General features: G+C 32.1%; 3 protein-coding genes across 8 annotated transcripts in view; 2 read left to right on the top strand and 1 right to left on the bottom strand.

Annotated features, from left to right (window-relative positions):
* LOC126737028 (frizzled-2-like) overlaps positions 1 to 6,456 on the top strand; it is a 64,434-nt gene extending 57,978 nt beyond the window's left edge. For both annotated transcript variants that reach the window (XM_050441712.1, XM_050441711.1), the window contains exons 6-8: positions 3,273 to 3,549; positions 3,617 to 3,808; positions 5,607 to 6,456. In XM_050441712.1, the coding sequence (XP_050297669.1) occupies positions 3,273 to 3,549; positions 3,617 to 3,808; positions 5,607 to 5,745 (608 nt within the window). In that variant the 3' untranslated portion in view covers positions 5,746 to 6,456. The remainder of the gene's footprint in view (positions 1 to 3,272; positions 3,550 to 3,616; positions 3,809 to 5,606) is intronic.
* A 2,188-nt stretch (positions 6,457 to 8,644) lies between these two features.
* LOC126737375 (evolutionarily conserved signaling intermediate in Toll pathway, mitochondrial) lies at positions 8,645 to 10,009 on the top strand. The gene has a single exon (XM_050442256.1). The coding sequence runs from the start codon at positions 8,730 to 8,732 to the stop codon at positions 9,954 to 9,956; it is 1,227 nt and encodes a 408-aa protein (XP_050298213.1). The 5' UTR covers positions 8,645 to 8,729; the 3' UTR covers positions 9,957 to 10,009.
* A 5,371-nt stretch (positions 10,010 to 15,380) lies between these two features.
* The window catches only part of LOC126737193 (uncharacterized protein CG7065-like), a 44,199-nt gene continuing 35,927 nt past the window's right edge, over positions 15,381 to 23,652 (bottom strand). For all 5 annotated transcript variants that reach the window (XM_050441963.1, XM_050441962.1, XM_050441959.1 and 2 more), the window contains 4 exons: positions 20,614 to 20,987; positions 20,393 to 20,559; positions 17,421 to 17,799; positions 15,381 to 15,849 (listed from right to left, as the gene is read on the bottom strand). In XM_050441963.1, the coding sequence (XP_050297920.1) occupies positions 15,477 to 15,849; positions 17,421 to 17,799; positions 20,393 to 20,559; positions 20,614 to 20,987 (1,293 nt within the window). In that variant the 3' untranslated portion in view covers positions 15,381 to 15,476. The remainder of the gene's footprint in view (positions 15,850 to 17,420; positions 17,800 to 20,392; positions 20,560 to 20,613; positions 20,988 to 23,652) is intronic.

Here is a 23,652-nt window from a genome sequence, read left to right on the forward strand (position 1 = left end):
GAGGTATCAAGCGAAAGAAACCCATTCATAATAAAAACACTGTTGTCTAAATTTAATCACTGTTGATACTCACTAATTTTTTTATAATTCTCAGTTTTGTTTTACATAAAGGAAAAGAATATACAAAGAACGAGAGAGAATTGAGAATTATATAAAAATAATGGAAAAAACACCAAGATACAAATCACACAAGCAGAAGAAAAAAAGAAATATTAGAAAAACTATGGCAGGATTGAAGAAACAAACCAAAGAGGTCTTTGTGCAAAAATAAAAACGATGAAAAAGTAAATTCTCGTGGCATTGATAATTGTTGACTTTAAAAAGGCTTTCGTTTTAGTAGAACTAGTCGTCACGTTAAGAGCATTGCAAGATTGTAGAATTGACTACCGATATTGCGACATAATTAAAAATATATATGAAAATGACAAAATAGCTGTGAATATACTACAATCATCTATCTACACATCGTGGATGTCATCGTTATTATGTCAGCCTAACTATAAACCTGTCTATTAACCTGTTTTTGAGGGTGGGATTACATTTATGCTTTGACGACAAAACGTCGAACGCCTTACTCAAGTCACAAACCACCATAGTAGTGAATGGCATCTTATGAATACGTTACATCTACACTAGGTCAAAAATGCCAAGCGTGACTTCTACTATTTTAGATTGACCATTTATTATTCCATTACATGTAGAAACGGTCATACAGAGTTTTAAAACAAAAATATCGAGGCGCAGGGACGTGTATTTAAATATTTGAATACGGCTTCGTTACGCTACTGATGGTGGACCTCTGATCCTGGTATGTACCGGATGCCGTGAGATTATAAGCATAAAGCTCCATAATTTGACCAGTTTGTAAAACTCCTGGATTTACATAAAACAAGTATTTCACTTAACAAAATCAGAGAAGTGTAACGCATTAACAGATAATAACTTTAATGTTGTTCAGCTAGTTTATGCCAAATAAATCGCCGTATAATTCGTTTACCCAGATAGGCGGTTAAACGGCAAATCACAATCTTCTATATAGAGCCATCGCGAAGAGCGTTTAGCATTTACTGAAGAATGTTGATTAAAGTTAAACACCTTCGTTTTTGTCATAGGTGTTACGTATTTAAGTTACTTCAAATACTCTTCTAATTGTAATTGGAGTTCTGTGACGAGCAGGAATGAGTGTCGCTAAACTTGGTGTTAAATCTATAAAATAATCGTTACAGTGAAATGGGCAACTTTGTTACTGGATTTTGATTTGTTGTTGCTTAGATATTAAATGAAGAAATTTGCTTTTTTTTATTTAAACACCATTAAGCAACCTTTTTCCATGAATTGACCTGAAACAATATCAAGTTTGTCTGGGTGCTGAAATCAATGACGGAATGCCCCTAACAGTGAATGCGATGGATAATTATGAATACGGATAAGTAAAACGTGTAGATCATTTTGATTCTGTTGTAATGCAGCAAAATGTTATAAAATGGTCTTCAGTAGGTCAAGTTCACCAATTTTCACGACATGTCAGATGCCTCCATTATTCAGAATATTGCATCAAATACTTGACTTGTTTAACGCTTAATCAGTAAATGCCGTTTATAAACCATTTTATGTTTTGCCTACACAATGTTGAGGTCTGTTATGGGATCTCCCTGGTATGGCTCGTGGTTTGTACAGATTGTGAGGGTGCAAAGATTCTAGGGGACCATCTTGGGCGGATTTTATTCAACTGATTTTTTAAATATTTCCTCTATGTGCCTCATTCTTTCACGATGTTTAGGGCTTATTCTCTCAGTCTATTATATCCTTACACACAAACACAAAGTAACTCGAACAAAAACTTATTTATTAATTGCAATAACAGTTGCATTTGACTATACCCTGTTAAAAAAATGTATGCATGAATGCAAAATTCACTGTTTTAAAAACAAATTAAATTTAATTGTGCAAAATAGATGTTGAGTTTTCACTGTCTATATGCACATTCTCAGGCGATAACGAGAAGCTGAGAACTGTGTGCACTATTGTTTCCACGAAACGTCACGGCTATTACCAACACAAGTAGCCCACAAAACGGTCGAGTGGGTTATTTGACCTGCACAGATAACCGGAATCTTATTTCGTATATGTATGTACTCATTAAACGAACAAGTTTGGTATGCAAATTTTAAGATGAATATGCATGTCTTTAAGATTCAATGACCGATTTAATTTAAAATTTGAAGTTCTAGTCGCTCATCTTTTACGTATGGGGTCACTTACTCTTTAAATTCATTAACACCTACAACAGCGTATGTCACACCAGCTCATTTAAGATAAAATTTATCTCGGAGCAAATGCAGCAACTAATTTATCTTTAAACGATGGTGTTCGAAGAACGCGCGTAAAGGCGCTTTTTATGAGCCCTAACCTCATTTTAAATTGGCGTATGAGCCGAAGAGTCGTTAACTTTACATCTGTGCGCCTTTCGGTATTTTAATTTAAAAATGAAAACGAGTTTCGCTGCTTTACGACGTAAATAATAAGCTTCGATTTCAATGCCTATTTGGACTTTACGATCTTGTTATTTTCCAAACACTAGGTGCTCAAATTGTATGAAAAAAATCGCCTATACAAATGACTATTTGTATAGGCGATTTTTTTAAGTAATACATATTTATGAAATCCAACTTAAGTTTAAGGTAATTTCTTGTCGCGGGCACTTAAGAGAGTTTAAATAAGTGATGTTAAATGTAATCACAGGTTAATTAAGGTTGCAACGATTATTAGTGATGTAAAATTCTGGAGCACGTATTTTAAAAGAATGTAGGTACCCCGAGCACAAACGTGTATGAACGAACATAAACGAAAAAAAACGAAGAATTTATGTTTGGGTTGTGGTATTCAAAAACTTACTTTTCATGTTTTTTTCTCAAAATGCTGAAAGTGCTCAATATTCTTTTAGTGCTTTGTAAAAAAAAGCCACTGGATTATTGCTTAAAAAAATTAACACAATGCAATTCTTGTAATAAGGAGTAGGAGGTTTAATTTTCAATATGAATAAGGATGAGGTCATTTAACTAAACTCACACTGCTAACACTTGATTTTATTCAATTTTTTCAGTCACCACTTCAGTGAACAATTGAAGATTTAAATACACTATTGAGAAATTCGTCAATAAATTACTTAAGTGGGTCCATGAATATGAAAGTTTTTTTATTATACACGAATATTGACAACCACTTAGAATCCTATGACCTTAAAAATCATGCTTCTTTATTCTTTATTATAGGCACCTGTTTCATTGGCAACAAAAACCTCCAAACTCTCAGGAACTTGGTGCTGATACCCTATCTCATATATTTCTGCGTGGGAGTTTTTATTTTGGCCTTGGGGTGGGTTCCGGGCTTAAGAAGAACTAAACTGGCACCGGTTTTGAACCCAGCAGCTGCACCCCTAACCCAGGGACCACCACGGAAGGAAAAAAACTTTTTGGGATACATATCTGCCTTGTATGGTCTCATGATATTTCTGGTGATGGTCAGTTATTTTGTGGAATATATCAACAGGTAATTAAGCTTCATATAAAGAATTTATCTGAAAAGTGTCTGTATTAATGAGTTGTACTATTTTTAGGGAAAAATGGCTGGCAGGTGACGAAAAACCCTCTCTATGGTTCTTCCTTCTTTTACGTCATCTTATGTCATTCTTAATGGGAATCAGTACACTTTTATGGATCTGCTGCAGAAAATCTGCCCAAGTATGGAAAACGACTTTGAGACGTCTAGGACCCAGATCACAATTGAGCAAAAACAATCCAGTATTAAAGTAAGTTGATTTGTTAAGCAAAGGAAATTTTGTTAAACAGTGATTTTTTTTTAATTAAGTTGCAAGCATTGGCTTACTACTACTCGTTCTTGCCAGAATACGATAGCGGATCGATAAGATTGATTTAAAAACAACATATATTCATTTAGCTCATTAGATCTACTCCAGCGCACTTAATAATACTCGTTTGCAACACGAATAAGATGGGTGGAAGCGTAATTCGAAGTATAGCTAACGCACTTTTGTCATAACTCACTTGAAACATTCCAATAAAGCTGCGTAGATAAATCCAGCCACTGTGTTATCCTTTTCTACACAGCAGATCATGATGATCACGCGAAACCAAAAAACAGTGATTATCATGGCGCACTCTCCATACCATCTCAGATATCTCACGCAATTTTTTTAATACGTAACTACGATTATGATTTATTAAGTCGGTTTCTTTTTGGGCAGAACTTTTTAAGATACCATGTCCTAAACTGTGAAATTGGAAAAGTGGCGCCATCTTCTTGTCGAGTCACTAAGCTTTTCCAGAATATTATTTGCTCGATACTTGACAAGTGCTTTCCAGAGTTTAAAGGTATTTGACTTAATAACTTTAATACGGTTATAATAGAGTTAATACGCAGCACTTCATGCTTCTTAATTGCTTCATCGGTTAATAATGTCGATTTTGTTTCGAGATGGCGTTACAGTATAATAGTAGCTGAACACTAGTGACATCTACTGTGCTTTAAAAAGTAAACAGAAGCGATTCAAAGCCCCTTTGCTTAGGTTTTTCCGTGTGTGAACCACATTGTTCTTTTTTGCATCAAAAATGTCGAATTTTATACCAGCAAAAGACGTTTTGCGGTGAAGCGCCATTACATTCTTTCATTTGAATAAAACGGTTGCTGAAAGCTCTCTATTATTGGCTGAAGCTTATGGTAAACATGCTCCAACCCAAAAAAGTGTATTTGCTTGCATTATTGGATGAAAATGCAACTGAAATATGTAGCAGTTAGGAGAAGTATTAAATGTTGCTCAATCCAGGTTAACCATTAACATTACAACCTGTATGCAATATCCACGAAAAAAAGGTTATGTTTTGTATTTAGTGGGATATCAAGGGTGCTATTTATTATGAATTGCTCAAACCTGGTGAAAAAAATAATTTTTAGACTTCGTCCTTCTGACTATCACTTATTTCGATCAATGCAGCACGAACTTTTATTTTCAACATTTCAACATTTTCGAACATTTCCAATCTTTCAAAGAGCATTGGATGGTTGTTTTCCAAAAACGAGCGCTTCTTTTGGATTCCTTGCCAGAAAGATGGGATAAAGTTACCTCTAACGATGGCCAGTACTTTAATTATTACAATATTCTGATTCTGTATGATGATAAATGTTTAAATCAAATGAAAAAATCGACATTATTAACCGAAACACTTAGTGTACACAATTATTTAGAAAACTGTTTTCTGGATGTTTTTGGTGCGCTTCTTCAGAGTCTTATCTGAATGTTTGGATGATCCTGTTTAGTAAACTGCTTTTATATGCAAGCAATAAAATGATACTTATTATATATATATTTTATATACTAGCAATACTTAGCCTAATCTCTATTATTACGTTAGCATAGATATTTTGATAGTTGTGGAGATCCACATAACTACAGGTTTAAAAAACCCAAGGTCTTACTAATTGTGCTGTTCTACACTGCCTACACTATTTATATGAGATGTATGCTTTCTGATAATAATATCAAAATTTAATATTACAACTCTATTTTAATATCTTGCTTTTAATTTCAGATACCCACCTACTCATCATTCCGGTCTTATAGTACCTGGCACCATTTACACCAGCTCTAGGCAGAGTAGTCGAGCTCACGCTCACCGAAAAACTCCCAGATCTCACCATATGAGAAGCGGAAGCGAAACTATTATATAAATAAAACTTCAATTTGTTCTTAATAGGCGATGCGAGATATTGTGACTTACATTAACTGTATCGTATCCATTTCTAAAAAAAAAACAATAATTTGAAATTCGTCAAACTTTTTCGTTCTAGAATCAGAAGTCATTCTACAAATAAAACAGAAAATTTGATTTTTCCCATATTGCCTTATGTAAATAGTCTGTGATGTACATTTTATACAAAGTATTTATTTTAAAAGCGTAGATACTTAAATGTGTCGCTTGATTATGTTGTTTATGTAGCTTCTTAAGGTAGGTATATTATAGTGTGTACTTAATAATACTATAGGAGAGGATCTTATAGACTTTCTCAACAATATTATGGATGTAGTTAAACTTTTACCCTAAGAAATTAGGTTCATTACTCCCATGTTCATTGGTACAATATGCTCAAATAATATTCAGGCATAAAAGTTTTTAATGTCCATTCAATTTACCTCATTTTTTTTAAGCTTATTATAATGAAAAATATAAAGTGAACATTTGAAAAATCTGCACATTTACATGTTCCTACTCAAATCAATAAAGTTCTACAGCAGTGCGTTTTAATTTTAAGAGATCTTTGGTTGTAAGTTTAGAATATACGTAAATTAGCGACATTATCGGTAAGTTTTAAAGTTTCTCATTAACAAAAAAATGGTGTAAACTCTTAAAATATAAATCGGCTATAAATGTTTGTAAATAAAGTAGAAAGAATTTAGTTTTAGTTTTTGGATCTGATTTGCCTTCTTGCCTTTTTTTTGGAAGAATGTGCCATCTTTGTACAAATTTTTGTAGGTTTTTAGAATCTTGTTATAATTTTTAGTTTTTTTTTTGTACAGTGTCTTTGTGATATATGTTTAAGTTAATTTTTTTTACAATAAACGATTTTTATTATGACAAAGTATTTAATTTTTTATGCTCTTACCTGAATATTTGATTTTACGAATAGCACCGATTTTATTATACGAGCTACCTTTATAGTAAAGAATGTGATATAAAAGTAACCAATATCCCGAAACCAAAAAATAGTATATTCTAGAAAAAATATTTTAATTTATTCTGCTCTTAAGTAAAAGAAGAAAAAATAATGAAATTTGATTGGAACAGAAAAGTTTAGCCTAGAGAAAAGTGATTTTTTTTTATTTGTGAGCCTTTCTTTTATAAAATAATAGATTATTATTAATACATAGATTATTATTCCATATCATGTTAATTAAATATATTTTGGAGGCACATTTATTATTATATTAAACCTTGGTCCATTTTGGTATGCAATACAAGATATTACTATTAAAAATTGAGGTTTTTAGGAATCTAAAGCATTTTTTCCTTAAACTTAATACCGGAAATAAAAATAGGCTCTCTGCTTTTGCTCCCGAACTACAGGTCTAAAACGAAAAGCTTGTAAGGGTCGTATATTTTAAGTTTAAGAGTTTTTAAATGGGATCGCGGAGGAAAAATGAATACCACAATTCTTTTGTGACCAAAAACTGGTAAGATCGGCTCAATATTGATATTGATTGGGAATTACCTCCAACCAAAGAGTTTAAGGCCAGATCAACTATTTGAGCCTCAAGAAAGTTGCTACTACGAAACTGAACGATCGTGTTAACAGCAATAGAAACATCGCTTAGGTTGGCTTTAAAGCACAAAAGCTTCGTTTTACTCAGGTTACATCAGGTCTTCATCCTACGAAAATCCCTTTGCAAATTGAATACGACTCACTAGTGAGTAGACAGCAATAATGAGCAAAATTTGGTGGATAAAATCGTTATTGGTCAAGAGAGTTCAATTCCAACAAATAAGGTAACGCAAAGTTGGACATCTTTTCACTAAAGATGAAAAAAGAACATGTTCCTGGTCTGTTGAAACTTGTAATCAACATAAAAGCAAGAACGTTGAGCAAAAAAAACACATTGACATGTGCAGGATTGCCACTGCTATATGTCTGGTATTAGATTTACTAAAAAATGTGAATTTGAGTGTTTAAAATTTCCAGAACTGGTGATTAAAAAACGGACTTCAAGATGCGTATACTTTCATGGAAAAAAAGAGCCAACACAAATTAAATAATTCTGTGCTAAAGCAAAAAAAATCGGATGAAGAAAAAGGAACGAAAGCAGAACATCAAAACAAGAAACTGAAAAAATAAATGCTCCTTTCAGTTCGTAGAAGGCATTTTGAAAACGAATTTCTTACAAATCACTTTATATAAGAATACTGTTAAACTTCGTTACTATATGCTTGTAATACAACATGCATTCGATTAAGAAAACCAGTATTTGATATGAATTTTACATTATTGTATAATATAGCACTATTGGGAACTGATGGCACTAGTCACCCAAATGGTCACTGTTGAGGAAAATACTAATGACAAGAATCAATAGGGCTCCATCAGTTCCAATTCATTAGTCCTACAAGTGTTTTCTCGAACGGGCTGTTAGGACTATGCCAGAAAGTCGTCATATGAGTAAACAAAGTTAATTTTTGTTGTATGCCAAGGTCTGCGACATACTGAAGAAAAATAGAGGTCTTAGAACAGATCTCAATGGCACTTCTCGTCTCAGAGGCGTATATTCTAAGCCCAGAGAGACATACTGTCGACGTCTACCTACATATGTTGAAAACCACAACTCACAGTCGAATGCCTTTCACAGATCATCAGAGTGCATAAATATAATTATTTGATGTAGTTACATCAATCTTTAAGAGCGTTGGTGTATAAGAATATATAATCATTGTTAGAATAGCTTAAGAGCAAGACTTTGTGCTTTTATTTTCAGCTTTAACCTGTCCGTAACTACGTAACCATGTGGATGCAGCCTAATCGTTTATTTGAACTACTATCAAATCAAAAATTCACTTTTGTGGTTATGTAAGTGAAGGTAAACAAAAGTCAAAAATTAATTAGAATATAGGTTAACTTACTGATGTCTGTTGATGGCCTTTTTAAACAAAAATGTAATATAACTTATGACAATAAAGAATAATCTACTATATGTTAAGAGAAAAATGTTTATCAAAAAGCTGCTTCGTCAAGGACCTCAATTATACAAGCTAGCGAACCAAGTTAATAAGTCCCCCAGATATTTCAACACTTCGAGCCGCTATTTTAAGAAAAACGAAGACGATAATGACCAAAAAGACAAATCCGTCATGATAAGAGACATGTTTTCCGATTGCAAGAACAAAAACAAGAACACTTACCTTCAAATGATTAATATTTTCATTAATCAAGAACATGTTTATCGAAGGGGCCATGTAGAGTTCATCTATTCCGCTTTGAAGCATATGCAAGAGTTCGGGGTGGAGAGAGATCTCGAGGTTTATCGAGCATTAATTGATGTTATGCCAAAAGGAAAATTCGTCCCGGAAAATATAATTCAAGCAGAGTTTATGCATTACCCAAAACAACAACAGTGCATCATAGATTTGTTACAACAGATGGAAGAAAATCATGTTTTACCAGATTTCGATATGGAAGATCAGCTGGTTGCTATCTTTGGTAGAAGGGGATATCCAGTTAGAAGATTTTGGAGAATGATGTACTGGATGCCAAAGTGGAGATATGCCTCACCTTTTCCCCTTCCAGATCCTCTTCCAAGTGACACCTATGAGCTAGCAAAGCTCGCTATAGAAAGAATAAGCAATGTAGATCCCACAAACCAAGTTACAATATACCACACTGCTGATATTAAAGACTCTGTGGATGACACATGGATTATTGGTGCCCAAAGTGTAACCCAAAAAAGATTATTAAGTGAAAATGATCCTAAACATCCAGTGTTTGTTGAGGGACCCTTCAGTGTATTTCTTAGAGGAAATTACATTAACTATTTCATGTTGCGTGGACAAGCTAGGACATTTGATGATACCATTGAAGATGCCGACAATGTAGAAAACATAAAAAATATAAAGGGTTCATTTTTTAGTTACAAGCCACCTATAAAGAGTATTGTGCAAGTGCCATCAGTGCATGAGCAAGAAGACGGTGTCATTTATGCTCTTTGTGCAACAGGAACTTCATCGAAAGATTCATTACTCTCATGGATAAGGCATTTGGAGCTTGATGGCAATCCAGTCATAGCTAATTTATCAATAGTATTTACATTAAGGACTGCATCAGCAGAAATAGCAACAGTGGAAAAAGAAAGGGAGAGGCAGAAACAAGAAGATCCAGAGAAAATTGGAGACAGTTGATCATAGTGAAATTAAAATTATGGCTTGTTGAATAAATAATGTTGACTTTTTAATTATCTTTTCTTATTAATCAATAACGAAATATTTTGATGTGGACTGTATTTTTAAAATATTTGAGGAGAAAGTTATAATTTGGCAGTACTTTTTATTTTATTATGTCTTGACATTTTATTTATTTATGGCAAGAGAATCTTCAAATACCTATATATTTTAAAGCTGAGGAATTAGTGGGTCATAAAAATTACAGATGATTCATACAAATGTAAAAAAAGTGCTAGTCTAAAAAAACTAACTAAATTAAAGTATGGTATTTCACCTAGTTTAAATTGGCAAAAATGTTGCAATCAATGACTGCATTGATAAAGACGAAAATCTGGGTTGTTCCCAGTTGCTTGGAAAAAGATATAATTGTTCTAATACCAAAAAAAGGAGATACTGCAAAAATTTTATAAAAAAACTACTGAATGAGTTAATGACTAATTATTTATATGAATAACAAGAACATCAACCAAGTTTTTATTTTACCATTTTTATTATTATATTGCAATACTGTTGAATTAAAAAAAAAACAAGATGGACATAAAAATTATGCAAAGGTAAAAAAAGTACTAGAAGTCAGAATAAATAATCTTATAGCCCTTACATAAATATTTCAGAGTCTGCAATATTTTATCCAATGCAAATACCAGAAATATTGAGAAACTAAAGAATTTCATGTTTTAATTCTTGATTAAACAAAATATAAAATTTTAAAAGCACAACAAAGTCCAAAAATTTTAATAGATTATAGATAAATACATTATTAAAAATAGGTGAGCTCTGATATTTCACTATCGGAAAAAAGTAGAGAACCTTTAAATAATTTGTTCTATTTTTAGAAACCACCAATATTAAATTAATGCATCATTAAAAAAAACTAATATTCTTATTGGGACATAAGTAGCGGAACCACAATAAATATTTACCTTAAGAATTTGTTTAAAGATCTTAAGAAAAAATCGATCACATCGAACAAGACGTCGATTATATAGATTTTCCAACGATCCATCAGCTTCCAAGATATAAAATAAGTATGTATATCTTAAAAGGGCCAGTTGCCAAATACACATATAAACGTTTTTATTAAAAACTACTTCCAGATTGAACCTTTATTAGGTTGCCACTTGTAGTCGCTCATATTTCACCGATCGTCTGTTATTTGTTACCCATGGCATTCTTCTATTACATTATTTATTAGTAATAGAAAAATGCCACGGGTAAGATAAGAAGTAGCAAAATGACATTAATATAATCTTTTCTTGGTGCCAATTAAATGACATGTCTCTTAATATTAATAAATGTTGTTACATGGTCACGAGATTCAATAGAAAGATGAGTCTGTATCCTGTAGAATATTCAATTAATAATGAAACCTTAAAGCATTGTGACAGTAAAGGATCTTGGTGTCTATTTGGACCCTACACTTCGTTTTTCTCATCACTTACATCATATTATAATCTAAAGCAAACAGATTGTTGGGCTTTGTAAAGATATGTAGAAATTTCAGTAGGATTCCTGCATTTAAATCTTTGTAATCTCTGATCAGATCTAACCTTCAATTAGCTAATGTAATATGGTTCACTAATTATCAGATAAATATTAACAGGATCAAAAACGTTCAGCACAAGTTAAGTTTGTCAAGTTTATGAGATCTAGCCTTTTAAGATCATGTACGTTTCTTTCTACCGATCAGACCATGTCATTTATGACTATAATCATTGTTAAAAGAATTTATGTATTATATAAGTGGTAATATTGAGTTTAAATAAATTAAGCAAAATTTGAAAATATTAACGGTTCACTCTCAAGTCATTTTTTAAGACATAAATATGCTAAGTTCTTCAATAAGGGTTATTTAGAAATAAGTGCGTTTTTATAACCACTCCTACGAAATCTTATTTTCCTTTTCTTTTCTTCCTTTTATTAGATAATGAGTGTTTACGAGTGACTGAGTACTCTTGCTGACAGTGCATTTTTATTATTTTTTCCCACATGCGAGTGTCGCGAGAGATCCATCAACATTTTAAATCAAATCAAATTTGTGTTTAACAGCGTTCTCTCTATGAATAAAGACTGGTTAAATAGAAGATTGAAGGCATTAAAAGAAAAACTAGGAAGTAATATAATATACATATTTTGTAGTACCTTTATATTCACTTGCGTTAAATTTTGTTAGTCCAAAAGTAGTTGGAAAATCGGTATTGTATCAGGCTGAAAATATAATACTCACGTTTAGGTTGCCTGTTGTGCAACATCTTGCTGGCCATTTTCCATCTTGTTATAACAAAAGTGTGACCTACTTCCGCCTGAGAAAAACAACAAAACACTTATATTTTTTACTTTTTTTATTTACCTATACATTTCTCGAGAAACTTAATGAATCTGTTGAGAATTTCTTGATTTTTTGTACAACAGTTTCGTTAAAAAATTGAAAAATCAATTAACGCGACAGTTTTGTAAGTTAATATATGATTTTTGCACCCTGAGTTCACCAGACGTGTATATTAAAGCTTCCCTTTTCTTATTTTAGATAATGATCCAAAACACAAATCAAAAGTTTTACAAATGCCAGAAGAGATTAGTGCAAATTATTGGTCTGATCTGAAAACCCGTTTAAGGAATTTGATAGCAATGAAACAGAAAATAAACTTGGCTAATAAGAGATCTGATACAAAATGTAACAGAATCTCATTATTATTACGTTTTTAAATTTAGGATTTCTCATTTTGTTTTAAAAACTTAATGATTTATTTATTGCATCATACTTACTCACTCATCTTTAACTTTCAGTATGCATAAAACGGAATCAAAGACAAAGAAAGAAACGATGCCAATTTTAAGACCCTGCTCTATAAAATTGACAGAAAAAGCATGGAATTTTACTAGGTTTGTAACTGTAAACAATTTAAAATTGAGGGGGTGAGAAGCCAAGTAACAAATGAGAGGGGTCCAAGTAACAAATTAAAAGTTTTGAGAATGTTTGATTTAAAGTTTTAGATCATTAAAAAATATTTGGTGGTATTTTATATTTCTGTTTTTATTAAATATTGTAATTTGAATGTTTCAAAATGCATTTCATAAATTCTAGACATCATTTTTTGGTTTATGTAAGGCTTTTTTGCGAGTTAAAACTTATACGCCAGTCACTTAAACTCATTTGCCTTAAAAATAAAATACATAACAATTTACCAAAATGAAGAAATGTTTATTCTAATGGAGAAATTAACATGAACTCAATATAAAGAAAAACATATTAATCATCATCGGATTCAAAATTTCTGTAAGTGTCTGTATCCCCCTTGGGTGACATTAATTTGTTGTTGTTGAAGCCTTGAGGCTTTTCCTTCATATAACAGATCCTTGTAAAATTTATGATGGACAGGCGGAACAGAAGGTAGTAGCTGCAAGAGATTCCGATACTTAGCCAGTTTGATTTTTGGTGGGGTAACATGCAAATTTGGCAATGCTACAGTGGTTGGCTAATTCCTTGGGCGTCCAGTAGTATTTTTTTGTTTTAGGTCCATTATATTAAATGCGATTTTTTGGTTGTAGACTTCTTTATAAAACATCTTGTAAGGCTCGGCTTTTTCAAAATGCAACCATTGCATCTTACTAAGACCTACAATGTTTGGTTTCATGTAGCTATCCATTGGAGATATTGACTTAAAAGTCCTGAAGCTGCATTTTAACCACAATAAATTTGCGACTAACGCCTCCCACAAAATGGATCCAATCATCAGGAGTAAATATGTTTGTAAGCTTCCTTTTTGATTTTTCTATAAGGGCAAAATCCTGATCGCACTCCATGAACGAATGGCCAGAGACAAGAAATTGATGACCTACGCTTTTGATGTGGGTGTATGTTGCACAATATAGGTCCAGAATTTTACTATATTTTTATTTTTATTTTGTCCGCCGCAGTTGTCACTGAAAGTGTCTATATGGGTGGCGGACATTCAATATATTTGATTAGACGTGATAAAACCTCCTTTCGCTGTCATTCCCTCATGCCACATATACATGTTGCCAGTACTAGTAGCTAGATCATGTATTCCAAGGTTGTATGTCCAAAGTTGACGTTAATAGTACACTTGGCTGCATGTAACAAATGGAGTGGGTAGAGTTTTTTGCAGGTCAAAACATATGGCACGACGAGTTTGGGGGGATTCTTTAGCTAAGGTAGTGGCCTGATTCTTCAAGGATTTAACAGAAGACACTTTCCTTAAATGAATCTCGCGATCGCGGAGTAAGGCTCTTTTCTTCAGAACCTGGATCTAGGGCATCCATTTTGATTTTTAAAATATCGCAGGTTGAGCAAGTGTCGGTGTAAGGTCGGTGAAAACTAAGGTTGAACTGAGTTAAAAATGTTAAAAATAACACGGTATTTGCTGATTTTTACAGGCTCTGTTCGTCGTTGTGAACAAAAGTTTTTATACTATACATTTTTGAAATATTTAATTCTGGAGATAGATATTTACGGTTTGGGTTATCCTTTCTTGTATAATGGCTAATAAACTTAGGAAAGGAATTTATATGCTCTCTCACTAAATTGATAGTGTCCTCGCTTAGTTTATTTCCAGAAGTATGACGACCTCTTTGATGTGTATGGGCGATTCTTGTTTCTTCAAGTTTACTGACAGCGTTATAGAACCTCTTCTGAGAAATATCCAACGTACACAAAAAAAACTGCTTACAAACGCGATAATTTTTCAACGTTATGATTGTGCTGACGTTTTTTTGAGAAACTGTAAGTCGATTGGGTCGTTTAGGAATATGCTAGAAACACATGAAACAATGAATGAAGTTTGCAAGTCCCAACCATTTTGTTTCTTTCCGAGATCCTGAAATCTGAAAATATAGAGATGCGCACTTCTTCGGTAAAATGTTCATTACATTTGTATCTATAAATGTGATCTGTGAACTATTTTGATTTGGGACGTAGTCCATATCAATATCGGAATTATCACTAAACGGATATAAATTTTTTTTAAAAATAACGTTCAAGGAAAACATATTTCAACAAATTATATAGCACTTTGAGAACTTACCATTTTGGTCTTCATCAAAAGTAACCATTTTGATTTAAAAAAAACTTCAAAACAACTTAAAAACTGTAAAAACTTGCAAAACTTAACCTCTTCCACTTCGCGCGTAATCTACTAAATGACTGATGCTTGAGTGTCAAAGGGGTTCAAGCGCACTTAGTTCTCTTTGTCATAATATAAAATAATGTTTCACCATTCAGTTTTTACACTTGGATCGATTTCTGAAAAAATGTTACTTGGACCCCTTGGCTTCTGACTCCCTCAACTACACCTCCTGTGTTTATTACACCATTACATTTATGATCGGTGCAAAATTATTAAAAGAATAATCATGAACAAATACTCAAACTGCAATTTATTTATATTTACACAATCGTCCTTTCCAGAATTACAAAAGAATATCTTAATATAACAATTACTTAACTCTAACTCTTAACTACCACCTAGGATTAAACCCTTGCCTGGGAGGCCCACCAAACCTCTGATTTCCCATAAAAGGCGGCCTTGGCCTCATATTGGGTCCCCCGAAAGGGGGCCTCTGTTGAAACTGACCTCTTGGCGGCATGTTCATACCGGGACCCCTCGGGCCCGGCCCTCGTGGCCCCATGGACAAATGTGGCGGTCCAACTGGTCTTACGGGACCCCCCATCGGTCTCATCGGGGCATTCATTAGTGGTGGAATTTTTTTGGGAGGTTCGAAAAATATATCTTTATCCGTTTGTAAGGTTCTTACCGGTGGCGAAATGTGTAGTGTTGATTCCGCAGGTTTTGAGGCAGGAGGATTAGATTTCGGAGGATTAGAGAATAACCTAAAATAAATATGATCTTATAGAGGATGTTATATTACAGTGGGTTTTCAAGAAATTTCATGTGAGTAGAAAAAAATTTAACACGATTAAATGCATAATTTATTTTAAGTATTAATTGATGTATTAAATTGGTGTTAAGAACGATAGAAAACTTGTCAACCTCCAAAATATAGATAAAATATTTTTTTAAGTATATATTCTTTTCATTATAACTCCAAAAGTAATAAAATCATCGAGTTAATTATTAACATATTTTATTAGTATTTCCAGAGAAATATTATGTTTTGTAACTTTAATTGAAGTCTTCAAGAAAATTCCTTTTTTTATTGAAAAACATACTTTCTATTGCTTTTTTAAAATTTTTATGTGCATACTTGCCATTGCAATTTTTATGCGTTTATTTTCTTATTTCTTTTAGACACTTGTGTTAACCATGTTTTCCACAAAACTCGTGGAAATGTTCACTGCTGAAATATGGTACCTCGTTGCCCTTTTCAACACCCCTCATATCGAAAATATCAATTTAGAAACTTACGTTGCTAATCTCATCACCATAAGGAATTTATTTAAGGAGTAAAGCAAAATATAATAAATATGCAAAAAATAATAACAAAAATAACATAATCATTTGCACTATTCTGGAAAACACCATTTTCTAGAGAGGTGCTGATGTCCAAAAGACGATCACAGACTGCAGATAAAGTACTCGTTTTGATACTCCACTTTCATCACCTCCTACATTTTCTCCAAACTTTATAATATTTCCTTCAATTTAGCCATTGAAATTTTATTTTAACTCAGAAAATAGAATACTACTTTCCGTTTTATGAAAATCTAGTATTAAATTTGCTATTTGAGGCTTATTATCAACAATATTTTGAATGCTACGTACTTTTTAGATTCCTCCATACCTCCGTTGAACTGTTTTTATTCGAGTTTATGTGTAAAATTGTTTCTGCTGCAATTTTGTTTACAATTATATTTCTTGTGCTCATATTTTACTTATTTCAATTCCCCTTTTATACAGATTATCCAGAAACAGCTATGAATCTGTTAAAATGCATTTTTTTAATATAATAAAAAACTCCACTGCAAGTATGGGCTATTTCTTTACTATTAGGAAAAATAAATGTATACGCACTAAAAAGAAATAGAGCAATTCCGTCTACCAAATCAAAAGCATCAGCGATTTCCTAGTCTACTAGGTTTTTGCCTTTAAAAAGTAACAATTAATGTTTTAATAAAAAGAGACATTCACTTGCAAAGCTTAATTAAATAAGAAGTAATACATTTTTATTTGGAAACTTATCTTAGCAACAAATTTTTAAGTAATAAACGGATATCAAAATGAAATTTATTTCTCACCGACACCTGCATAATATCTACTACCCAGTAGTATAATAGTATTAAATACTAAAAATTATAGTTTACTCGATATTAGACCACATTACTGCGAGTTATTTCTTCCAATTTATCCCGATATTCGACAAGAATTTTGTCTCCTCTCGAAAGCCCAAATACTTTAGCACCAACCGTCATTTATATTATGTATCATTTAAAAATTAACTTACTCTTTCTTCGGTGAACTTTGTGGAGGTTCGAATTTCAGCTGCTTGTTCTGGTTGACCTTTTGCACGGAGCTGACTATACTGGCCAAATTATCCATGTTAATACCGTTCAGGGCCTTAGTGAGGTCCGCAGAAGACGTCGTCGTGGTCAGACTACTTAAAGCTGCCATAGAAGACGACGGTCCGGACGGAAGTCCCAACATGTTACTCGAAGCAGACGCGGAACTGAAAGACCCCATTAGACTGGAAATTATCGATTTCGCATCGCTTAGATTTCCCGTGCTTTTCTGAGCGCTACTAAATACGATCGAATCTTCGACGAGTTTACGGTTGGTTTCCATTTCTTTTTGTTTGATGTTCTTTGAGGCGGCTTTAACAACATCTGGTGAAAAAGTATAGATATATAATATAATAAAAATGTTTAATATATTTCAGTTAAGTACTTAATTGTCTCTATTTTTAAATTACCACTTTATATATATAGGGAGTTTTTTGATATTACAACGAAAAAGTCCCTATTTGTATGGGCTAAGCATCTTAGATTTTGAAGTACTGCAAAGAAGCTACGAAATTCCGGGTCATCCTGATCAGGTTGTATAAATCACGATTGAGATTTATTAAATTATCCAACGAATGTTTAAAGAGAAGTGTAAAGAAGAGTTCTTTTTTTTTATACTCATTTATTTTTTTATACTGATACAAGAACTTACCTCTGTGAGGGAGCTGTGTTAAACAGTATCTCCATAGCGAAATAAAGATAGAATTAATATGTTACATAAAAGGTACTTGATTTTAGATGACATGTAACATGTTTTTTAAGAAAATAAATTTATTTTAGTCATAGATAGCCCTGTCAACTCAAAGGAAAGCCGAGTATCAAAAAATCCTCAAATTTTTATAGATTAGACTTATTGACTTGTTTAATGTGAGTCTTTAAAATATTAGAAATTTAGACAATTAAATTGTGAAAAGTTCTTACTCTTTAACTCGAGATTATATTGTATTGCATAGTCATGAATATTGTTTAATATTTCGTTACATTTTTGATAAAATTGTCCTAAATTAAGCAAGGCTTATAAACTCGTATAGCTCAAGAGTGTCGTATAGCTTTACACCAAAAGTGGGAATAAAAGAAAGTCGAAGATAGAGGCATGTGCAGCTCCGTTGCTTACCGGTAAATAAACGGATATCTTATTTAAATTAGGTAATAAGATACAGTGAAAATGATTTTTAAGGTAGGAACAAAAAAACTGAACACAAGCCTGAGGAAAACTAAAGAAATGTGATTTTGCCACAGGCATATTATGATCTAGAGTGTCAAATGCCTTGCCTTAATCCAGAAGTCCCAAGCATGTTTGCTTTATTGTTATATATGTAAAAAAAAAATCACAATAGATAAAACCTTGTCAGTGGTTCAAATTTTGAGTCTCTTAACAGCAATTAACTCCTTAAAAAAATGCTTCCTTTTCAGACGAGCTAAATAATAATTTCAGAAAATCGAACTATATATTTTTAATAAAGCCTTTATTTACTATAATTAACCTTGGATTTAAGAAATCTGGAATAATACCACTGTTCAAAGGAGAAGATAAGGCGAGACAATTGAGGTGCTTGTGGCAACAAAATACATAAGCCACATTCTACTGAAGATCGAGATCTCTTTATCATTTAACTGGACTTTAAAGACTACAAGCCATTTTCAAAGTAACTTAATAAGAACTTAAATTATTTTCTTGTTTATGCAGAATATATTGGGCATATTCAGTCAACAACAAAGCGTTCAGACAATTTGTCTGAAAGTCATTTTAGTTCAAATGAGTATAGTAAACAGAGATTACTATCCGACTGATAGTGACCTTAAATGACTACCTGAATCTAAAGTAACGATTACAAACAAAATTGTGTTTCTCAAAAAATCTCGAAAAAGAGTTTTTTGGGTCCAATAACCCATTTTTTATAAAAACAGTAAAACTTAACTTAGGAGAACCTGACAGTTATATGCATATTGAAGAGAAAATTGTTGCTATCTGAAAAAATTCAAGTATTGGATTGGCCTGCCCGATCACCTGATTTGAACCCTATAGACAATTTTTGGCACAGTTGGAAAACCAAATTAGAAAGTTTTAATGTTTGTGTAGACCCTGTTTAGTCACTTTCTCATGCATCTTAATATGCCCTTTTTATTTATTGTTAGTAATTTTAACCTTTGACCTTGGTAGAAGCACTGTGGCTTTTTATGTGTTGTGATGAAAACCCTCATTGTATATCCCTGAAACATGTAGGATAGATGTTTTTCAAATAAATTTAGTGGAGAATGACCGAAACTATTTTAGTTACCCTTTGACATATTAACTCCACTGCAAGTATGGACTACTTCTTCAATTTCTTTTCTTTCCTTTTTATGATCTAAGTACAATAATTTATCTCTCTGAGGGTGACGAAATTAATAAAGTTCTACTGAAATACTTTGGTCACATTCGGGATGAAAAGTCCAAACTGTGATGTATAAGCAAAATACGAAAATAATCAAAACAGGGTGAGAAAGTATGCTTTTAATGATCTAAAATGTCCACTGATTAAAAACCTCAGAAGTATTATGATAATTTTCTAATTTTTTCCATTTCTGTAATGACTTATGTTTGAATTTTTGCAGGTGCCTATTAACATTAAAACGATGACAGATTTGAATAAACTTTAACCTACTGACGACGCCCAAATTTAAACTTTTACATATATTTCATTAGCGTTTTTAAAAAAGTTTATTTTCTTATAGTAGAAGTAAATTTTCTTAGTTCATAAAATAACAAATAAATTAACTAAAAACCCAGAAAACCGTTAAGTAAATAATTTTACAAAAAAGTGTTACATTAGGAAGTCTCTAATAAAAGTCTCCTTTAATCGATAAAAAACTACTTTTGCTACTTGACAGGTTTCCTAAACATTCGATTTAATTATGTGTGAAATAAGTTTCCTACCTTCGTAACTGTAATCTTCATCTTCCGAATCTAAATGTATCTTTTCTGTTTTCTTTCTTTTATCGTGCGCGTCGAAATCATCCCTACCATTCCTTCTAGGACTATCAACATCTATAATCGGCTCTTTAGATGGTTTCTCGGGTCCTAAATTCACGAATTTTCTTAACCTGAAATTATTGTTTATAAGCATAAAATAAAATGCTAAAGTTTCTTATTTATACCTTTCAACCCTTTCGGGTTCGTCGAACTCCATCTTCTTCAAATAATTAATCAAATTCATTTGCTCTTCAGTGGATAAATCTTTAAAGTTTTGTAGTAACGTTTGCAAATCCGAATCTGACAGATTCTCCATATGACTGGCGCTAGATTTTTCTGGCGTACCGGGTGACAATGGTTCGGTCATTAAGTCCAAGTCGTTAATAGTATCCTTCAACTTTTCTTCTTTTGATTTTACTCGAGGAATAATTACTTTTTCTTTAGGGTTTTCGAACTTCTTTTGCTCCTTACTGCTTTCACCGCCACCTGATAGCTGCGAGAGGAAGCTCGCGGCGGTCATTGGTTTACCAGAACCTTTTGATGCTTCTGCCATTCCAACCTAAGAACAATTTATTTTAGTACTCACATGCTTATTTAGCTAAATTGTACAAAAAAAACTTATTTTAATTGATTTAATGTATTGTATGGATGATTGTAATAAAGATTCAAAAAAGTGGTGCATTTTTCTCGAAGAGACCTCTTAATATTAAATATTCAGGAGGGACACAAAGTTAACGGTCTCAGATATGTTATTAAAAAAATATATATATATATTACACGTGTTTCGCCCTAAGGCATCATCAGATCGGTACATTTTTCAAAAAAAAGATGTTTGATGAATGAGTCTGCTATTAGTTTTTAAAATGTTTAATTCGTATACAATAATTAGCTAATATTTCGCCAAGAAAGTGCTGAAACATTAGGTAAAGTAGGATTATAAAGTATATTTACAGGATATTTTCAAATGTAACATTTGAATGACATGATTTGTTTTGACAAAAAGACTAATCTAGTACAAGAAACAAAGTTCTCAAAAATTCTCACTGCTTGGGTTTTCAATCGGTAAATTCAGTAAATATTAACGAGTTTGTATTCATTGAGTTTGTAAATTGCTAGTCCTGGAGAGTTCGATGACATCTCAAAACAACTAAGGAACTTTTCTCAATAAATATATATAAATTTACAATATTATAAGGCAAACAATTTTTTAACATATAAATTAAAAAGAAAAATGATAAGCATATACTACAAAAGTATGTTAAAAACACGACTATTTCTAACTCTATGAATATGTTAAGAAGTTTAACGACACCATCTTCATCGGCACGCGGAATTTTTGTGTTTTTAATAAATTAATATGTTCAACAAGGTATAATAACAAATAGAGAATTCTAAAAATAGTAGGCCTTTTACCAGATATCTCAGACCTGTACGTCTGGCAACAATGGAACCTTTTTTATTATTATAAAAGTGGCCATAAAAAAATTCTAGAAATTATTTTCCGTATTACACTATAACGTAATTAAAAATTGAAGTGATAATTTTGTTTCGACTGCTAGGTGGCCAAAATTGGATTGACAAACAACATATTTATTGAGTCTCTGAGTTTTATGCGTTGGTTTCTGTTGATTTGACTTTTCTTACCATTAGTTTTGAAAAATATTCACAATGCCACGTGGTATAACTTTATCGATCGATATTAAGATGCAAATAATCGACGATTACCGGAAAGAGGTTAAACAGGCGGATATTGCTTAAAAATTTTCTCTTTTGAGGGCAACTGTAAGTCAAATAATAAAAAATTCTAATCTCCGTGGAAGCGTTGTTCCTCTAAAAAAAAACTGGCCGACCAAAGAAGACCACTAGTAGTGTTGACAAATTAATTTTGAAAAAAGCAAAACTTGACCCATTCGCAACTTCAAAAAAAATCAAACTGCATTTGGAAGAAGACGGTGTGGGTTCAGTTCGTTGTCGTACCATTAGAAGGAGACTTCAATATAGTGATTTAAAAACAAGACGTCCTGCAAAGAAACCACTGCTAAGTTTAAAAAACGTATGGGCGCGATTGAGCTTTGCTCGAGAACATAGTCACTGGACAGTCTCCGAATAGAAAACGGTTATTTTTAGTGATGAATCAAAGTTAAGAAGATATAAACTAAAAAAACAGCAACAGCACATATTCTACTATAATATAATCGGAAATATATTCTATAAAACGATTCATTGCGAATCAACATCAAAGTTGTATAAATACAAATAAGATGGTGAATTTATAAATACGATGTGTTTAAGAAATTCCTTTAAGTGCTATTGGAATTTTACGATTTATTTTATACTTATATCATAGTTTCTTACTATAGATTGAGTTTCATAACTAGACTAACTATATAGATATGTCGGCTCCATATTTAGAAATAAGTTTGAATATATAATATATGATTATTAGGTAAGTATTTTTGTCTCATATTAGATTAGTCATTTGGATATACGTCGTTTCTAGCTTTATTCTAAAATAATTAAACATAACTAGCGATGGTAACTGATTGATTCACATATGGTAATTTTTTTGATGTGAAAAATATGTTAGGCGTCCTGTGAAACAAAAAACAAGACCTAAATCCGATCGAGAACATTTGGGATTACATTGATCGTCACATCCGATGTAAAAATTTCAAAAATAAACAAGAACTTTTTGAAGCTTTGAAGGCATGCTGGATATCCATTGACACGTCCTATATTGACAATTTAATTAGGTCAATGCCCAAAAGGTTGGTGGAAGTGAGAAGAAATAGAGGCTATGCAAGGCATTATTGAATAAAACCCTTTAAATTTTCTATACTTATTTTTATTTTAGTAAGCTTTGAATTTGTCAATTTAATTTTGGCCACTTGAAAATTGTTTAGCTTTAAATTTTTTTTAAAATAAAATTGGGTGTTACGAATAAATAGTTTAAATATAATTAAACTTTACCAATAGGCTCCGTTGTTTTTTAATCAAGTACCGTCCCACCTAATTTATCATTTCCTAAACCGTGATATAAACAAATTTTAAAAATAAGTAGTTGTCAATCTACTTTTGGCCACCAGTGTATGTACTCTTATAAAGCCTAAAAAATTCTCCATAATTTTGGTTTAAGGCTCACGAATAGAGTAGGAGTGGGGAAAGTATTGGAAAATATAACTGTTTTAAATGTCCAAACCCATTACTACTCTATAGTTCCTTTT

This window comes from Anthonomus grandis, chromosome 6, assembly GCF_022605725.1.
Source record: "Anthonomus grandis grandis chromosome 6, icAntGran1.3, whole genome shotgun sequence".
In the NCBI taxonomy this organism is placed as follows: Eukaryota; Metazoa; Arthropoda; class Insecta; order Coleoptera; family Curculionidae; genus Anthonomus; species Anthonomus grandis.